The sequence below is a fragment of the Drosophila obscura genome, unplaced genomic scaffold (assembly GCF_018151105.1).
Source record: "Drosophila obscura isolate BZ-5 IFL unplaced genomic scaffold, ASM1815110v1 contig_165, whole genome shotgun sequence".
Lineage (NCBI taxonomy): Eukaryota > Metazoa > Arthropoda > Insecta > Diptera > Drosophilidae > Drosophila > Drosophila obscura.
Window position 1 is genome coordinate 331,217 of NW_024542752.1, and position 6,511 is coordinate 337,727.

The 6,511-nt window shown below is 59.3% G+C and overlaps 1 protein-coding gene across 1 annotated transcript; it reads right to left on the bottom strand.

Moving 5' to 3' along the window:
- Nucleotides 1-510: 510 nt before the first annotated feature.
- On the bottom strand, nt 511-6,202 carry LOC111070666 (polyhomeotic-proximal chromatin protein). Its single transcript, XM_041591948.1, has 8 exons — nt 6,093-6,202; nt 4,376-5,988; nt 3,777-4,293; nt 3,173-3,698; nt 1,675-3,133; nt 1,550-1,604; nt 1,377-1,492; nt 511-1,334 (listed from the first exon to the last, which is right to left on the bottom strand). Exons 1-8 carry the CDS (start codon nt 6,125-6,127, stop codon nt 664-666), a joined length of 4,992 nt encoding a protein of 1,663 aa, XP_041447882.1. The 5' UTR covers nt 6,128-6,202; the 3' UTR covers nt 511-663.
- Nucleotides 6,203-6,511: the final 309 nt, after the last annotated feature.

Here is a 6,511-nt window from a genome sequence, read left to right on the forward strand (position 1 = left end):
CTCGGTGTCAGCGAAATGGATGACTTAATAGCTGGTGGGCTTAACGCTAGATTTAAATAGTTAAATTCTATGCATATGCATATGCAGTATGCAGCTAATTTTAGTTCAGGTGATCGATCTCCTATGCTGTGTGTCGCTGTTGAATGATTTACAATTTCAAATAAATAGATGTAAGCCTAGCAGTTTAATCTGCGTATTTCTAGCGCCTATCTGTACAATGATATATGATATATATATATGTCGGTATATATGTAATAGTATGATTTGAAGTAAGTGTAGCCAAAGATCTCCTAAATCTCTGCAAATCTGTACAATTGATGAAGGACGTGGCCTGTCCTGGTGCTAAGTCTATGCTCTATAATATACAGGTGACGACGGCCCTGCGTTGCTTCTTTGCTGCTGTTGGCGGAGAACCTGGTTGGACCGAGTATATAGCTGCTTCTCCGCCTCTGCCTCGGCCTCCTCCACTTCCACGTCCACCGGCGGAGACGCGTCTTCACATTGCAGCCCAGTTCCCTCTGGCAATTCCCTCTGTTGCCTCGATCCGTACGTAAGCCGGAGACGGAGAAGCGAGAATGGTGGCGGAGATGTCGAGTAGGAGGGCATGGGAATGTCCTCGTCATCTGCATCGGCAATGGCATCGGCTGGAACATCAGGCTGGTATTATTGAGCTCCTCCCGCGGCCGTTGCCTCCTTGGCCTCGCCAGAGCCCGGCGCCGGGACCACCTCCTTCATGGACTCCACCTTGGCCACAATCTTGAGGGCGGGGCCCAGCTTCATCCCCATGGCATTCACCAGGTGATTCTCCTTGAGCAGCAGCAGCGCCTGGCCGTCGATCTCCTGCTGGACAAAGTCGTCCACATAGTCCTGGCAGCCTGGCAGGTTCCGTATGAAGTCAGCCACCTCGTCCACGCTCCAGTTGCAGATGGGCGAACGCTCGCCCGCTGCGCTCGAGGAGGATGCTGCTGCTGGTACTGGTGGCTGGGGCGCCACCGCTGCAGCTGGTGGTGTGGCACCCGGAGACGGAGTCGCAGGCAGCGCCACGGAAGCGGGAACTGCGAGTGCGACTGCAACTAGGGGAGGCACTGGAACGGGGGTGCCTGCCATGACTGGCAGGACAGGAAGGGACACCAGTGGCACCTCCGTGTTGCTTGACAATGGCACAAGGGACATCGGTTCGGGCTGCAGCGCCTGCAGTGCGTCCGTCTGCATCTGCATCTTCTCCTCGGCCATGGCCTCGTCCAGTTTGTCCACCAGCGCCATGGCATCCACTCCCACAATTCCTCCAATTTCCATTTCCATTCCCATTCCATTGCTCTCTCCTACTCCTACTCCTACTCCCCCTCCCACTCCGCCTCCAGGTGCAGCCGCAATGCCTGCGACGCCAGTCTTCGCCTGCCTGGCGCAGCCTGGGGAGCAGAAGCGCTTCCGCTTGAGCTTCGCCTTGTGCTCCAGCTTGCCGCACTGCTCGCAGGCCACCATGTCCGTCGCACTGCCACTGCCACTGCCTGCTGTTGGGGATGGGGTTTTGGTTGTGGCTGTGGCTGGCGTTGCGGTGGCTATGCCGCATGGCTTCGCCTCCTCCTGCATGGCAGCCTTTTTCTCTGTGGGAACGAGAGCAGAACAGGGATTAGTATCGGGAAGGAAGGAAGAAAGGGGGGGGGAAAAACTCACTTGGCGGCTCGTCGCTCGTGTCCTTGTCAGCATAGCGCTGCCTCGTAACAGGGAAGGGCTCGTTGGCCTCTTGGATGATGAATCCGTCGATGACATGGGTCAGCACATTGGGCTTGATCATGGCCTTCGGCAGATCCTTCCCTCCCGCGTTGCTGCTGCCATTGCTGATGCTCGTTGTCGTTGTAGTTGTAGTTGTGGGTGTAGTCGTCGCAGTGCTGCTGCTGCTGGTCGTCGTGGTGGTGGTCACAGTGGTGCTCCCTGCCCTGGCCAGGGTGGCTATCCCAATCCCAATCCCGTTGCTGACTGTCGTCGTGGTCGGCGTTGAAGGTGCGCTGCTGCTGCTGATGCTGGTGGCAGTAGCCGCTCCGCCCTTGCCCTCATCCTTTCCGCTGTGGGTGGTTGTGCAGGAGCTAGTGGTGCTGCTGCTGGTGGTGCTGCAGCTACTCGTGGGCAGCACCACATTGCTCTGCCTTGTGGTGGGCGTGCTGGTGGTGGCCTTCGTGGGCGTGGTGGTGGTGCTGCTGCTGCTATGAGACGCCTCCGGGGCCTCTCCATTCACCCTGGAGGAGTCACTCGTGGAGCTACTTGCCTCCGCGGTGGCACTGGCACTGGCACTGGCGTTTGCAGCGGATCTGGGGGTGGTGTTGACGGACGATGGCTGGTGATCCTGGCTAGTGGCGCTGCTGTTTAGAGGGGACCCAATGGGCACCAGGGTGGCGGTGGGGGTGGACATCTTCAGCGGCGTCTCCTTGGTGGGTGTCGCCGGATGACTACCTCCACTGGCAGCGCTGAACGCGACCAGCGTTGCAGGAGAGGACATCACTCCGCTGCTGGTGACAGGTCCAACAGTCGCGTTCATCATGGATGTCATGGCCATGATGGGGTTCGTGGCGGGTGAGGGCGATGCAGCCGCCAGAGCGGGTGGTCCCTGCTGTTGTTGTTGTTGTTGATGCTGCTGCTGCTGTTGCTGCTGCTGCTGTGTGGCCGCTGCAATGCTGGCGGAGATTAACTGATGTTGCTGTTGCTGTTGTTGCTGCTGCTGTTGTTGCTGCTGCTGCTGCTGCTGTTGGTGTTGCTGCTGCTGGAGCTGGGCTTGGTGGATGCTGGCTGCCATCGTGCTGCTGGTGACCAGGGGACCCGTTGTGTGGTTACTTATTGTCACTACGCTGCTGGTGGGCAGAGAGGAGCTGCTGCTGGTCGACTTGGCCGTCTGGAAGATGGCGCCAGAGGCCGAGAGGGCGGCCTGGAGGGCACTCGAGGTGGCTATTCCTGCGGGCGTCGTGGTCGAGGATACCGAGAAGGGGACGCTGCTCAGCTGCAATTGTGCCGGTTGCGTCTGCTGCTGCTGCTGTTGTTGTTGTTGTTGTTGCTGCTGCTGTTGGCCTGCCCCGGCCGCCTGCTGCACCACAATTTGTTGGATGATGTTCTGCTGCTGCTGCTCCCGTTGTTGTTGTTGCTGCTGCTGTTGTTGTTGCTGTTGCTGTTGCTGCTGCTGTGCCTGTGCCTGAGCCTGAACCTGAGCTTGCACTTGAGCCTGTGCCTGCTGCTGGAGCTGCTGCTGAAGCAGTTGGTTGTGGAGCTGCTGCTGCTGCTGTTGGTGGGAGGTGATGAAGGTGTTGGGCGCTACCTGCAGTATTTGCTGAGCCAGGGCCTGTTGCTGCTGGTGTTGCTGCGCCTGAACCTGAGCTTGGGCCTGAGCCTGTGCCACCTGTTGCCGCTGATCCTGCTGCGCTTGGGCCACCGCCTGCTGCTGCTGCTGTTGTTGTTGCTGATGTTGCTGTTGCTGCTGCTGTTGCTGCTGGGCGACTTGTTGCTGCTGCTGCTGTTGCGCTGCTGCCTGCTGCTGGATCTGGATGGCGGCTATCTGCTGTTGGAACATTTGCTGCTGCAGGAACTGCTGCTTCTGCATGAGCTGCAGCTGCTGCTGCTGTTGCTGCTGCTTGTCCACTCCGGCCGCAGTGGCTGCATGCAGGGTCTGGCCATTCTGCAGGGTTATGGGCGTGCCCGTGCTCATCACGACCATCCTACAAAGCAAAAAAAGAGTGAAGGGAATGATATAGAAGCCGTGGACCCAAAGGCTGACTGCCGTCTCTGCCACTCACTTGTTTCCCGCTGTGGTGACCACCTGGTGAAGGTTCGCCTGTTGTTGCTGCTGGTGCTGCTGTTGCTGCTGCTGTACGGCAGCCATGTGCTGGCCCACTGCCTTGCTCTGCACCGCACCAACCGCCACCACCTGACCATTCTCCGTCTTGAGGGCCGGCAATGCCGGACGGACGGGCTGCTGCTTGTTCCGCATCTTGGCCTTCAGCAGGTTCTGGTTCTGCGCCGTCTGCGTGGACACGGAGCTGGCCGGGCGCACCTGCGTCCCATTGTGGGGCATAATCGGTGCGCCAGGACGCTGCAGGGCCGTCAGCTGCTGCTGCTGTTGTTGCAGTTGGGCCGTGGCCACAGCCAGCTGTTGTTGCTGCTGCTGTTGTTGTTGTTGCTGCTGCTGCGCTTGGCTGTTGGCCGCCGCCTGCTGCTGTTGTTGTTGCTGCTGCTGTTGTTGCTTGGAAGCCAGGGCATCCAGCTGGGTGCGAGGCTTGGTAGGTGTCTGGGTTACATTGCACTGGATGATTTCTGTGAAAAGAAGAGGAAGGGAATCGGAATTAGCGCTGGATGGCGGATTGCAGTGGGGGATGTGGAGGCGGATGCCACTTACGGTTCTGCTGCGTCTGGAGGGTCTGCGTGGTGGGCTGCTGCTGGATGAACATGCCCTGAGTGCCGTCCGGCTGGCCCCGCAGGATGATGGAGTTCGAGCCGAAGGGCTGCAGGCCGTTCTGCCAGAACCAGGGACCGAGCTGCATCTGCTGCGCCTGGCCCGCGCCGGCACCTCCCAGCGGATTCAGCAGCTGCCCGCCCACACCCACTCCCACTCCCACGCCGGGCAGTGTCGACTGAGAGACCTGTACGCACTGCTGGGTGGTGGTTTGCTGCTGCTGTTGCTGCTGCGACTGTGCCCCCCCAGCGCCTGCCGACGCAGCCTGCACCGTGTTGGTGGTGGTGGTCACCTTCTGGACCACCTTCTGCGCCTGCATCTTGCCCTGGGCGTCGGCTCCCACACCCACTCCCACTCCTGCCTTGGCCATGGCCACCGCCTGCTGAGCCGTCAGCTGCTGCTGCTGGGCGTTCAGTTGTTGCTGCTGCTGTTGCTGCTGGGCGACCATCGACTGGAGGAGGCTCTGCTGCTGCTGCGGCGAGTGGGAGATGACGTTGACTGGAGAGATGAGCAGCGTCTGCGGTGACTGGCTGGAAGGGATGGCGTAGGTGCCGCCGGCGAAACCGCCCTGCGCCCCGATCATCTGTTTGGCGTTCTGCGTGGTGGTGGTGATCATCTGTGGGCCGTTGCCCTGGAACGGCTTCCCGGCGGTGATCACTTGTATGGGCTGCTGGCCGAGGCCCGCGGAGTGCAGCAGGTTGCCGGATATCATCATGGGTGGGTAGAATAACCCCGTCGAAGGCTGCATCAGCTGCACGGTCCGACCCTGTGACCAGTCGCCGGTCACTCCGCCGGTGGCTGCCGCCAGCTGCATCGGCGACATCGTACTAATGGCCGTCGAGTGCTGTTGCTGCTGCTGTTGCTGTCCCTGCTGGTTCGCCGGACTGGGTGCGCCTCCGCCCTGGGCTCCTCCTCCACCGCCTGCAGAACCGTTTCCCCCGGCTGCATCCGCTGCCGCCGCCGTCAGCTGCTGGAGCTGCATCTGCTGCAACTGGCTCGCCTGGCTGGCGTCCAGCAGACCCGTCGCATGCTTCAGTTCCGTGGTGGTTGTGCCGGCCGTGTGCGTGGGGAACTCCTGCTTCACCTGGATGGCGTACGGGTTGCTCGCGTAGAACTGCTGCAGCTGCTCCGGTGAGATCTGCAGGGGCACCGTCGTGGCGGACGCCACCTGTTGTGCGGGGCTCTGTGACTTCTCCATCGTGTGGCTGTGGCTGCTACTGCTGTTGCTGTTGTGTCGGGCGTGCTGTGGGGTAACACTGGGAGTGCGGGTGCGACGTGTAGTGCGCGGTGTCCCAGCTCCTTCTCCTGCTGCTCCTTCACCGTTTTCGTTTCCGTTGCCCTTTCGCCTTTTTGTGGTTGGGGTTGCCTGCTGCTGGGTCACGTCCAGGGAATCGTCAAAGCTGATGCCCGCCTTCTGGGCAAGTGTCTCCAGGCACTGGAGCGGTCGCTGTGGCTCCTTGGCGATCAGCGACTTCTCGCTGATGTTCGATGTGTCCTTGAGGGGTAGCGTGGTGGCTCCTCCTGTCTGGGGTGACAATGCTGTTTGCGTGTCCGCTCTGTGGAGGGGAAACGAAGGAAAAGCGCACAAAGTTAGTAAACAAAATAAACGAAACACACAGACACAGGCAGACGACAGACAGACACAAACACAGATACACACTTTGAACGGGTACGATGGCGCGGGGCATGCTTCATCTTGGGGTATAATCTCTCTTGTTGCCCCAAAATCTCACACAAAAAAATACAATGTACAATGCAAACAGGTTGGCAGCCCCAGCAGCAGCTGAGGCCGATAAAAAGAGTGAGAGAGAGAGGGAGGGAGAGGGAGAGAGAGCCGTAGAGCAGAGAAGAGCAATGCACGCCAGGCGTCAGTGTGAAAGAGTGAAACGGAATGAAGTCAGCATAAAGTGTGTGAGACAAGGAGAGACTGCAAAATGCATTTCAACGAAAACGAAAACAAAGTCCAAAGCAAACAAGAAAAACAATTGTGAGGCCAACTCAATTTCGGGATCATTCACACACTCACAACAAACACACACGCATATTTAGTACACCGGAAGAGCAAAAGTTTCGTTTGAT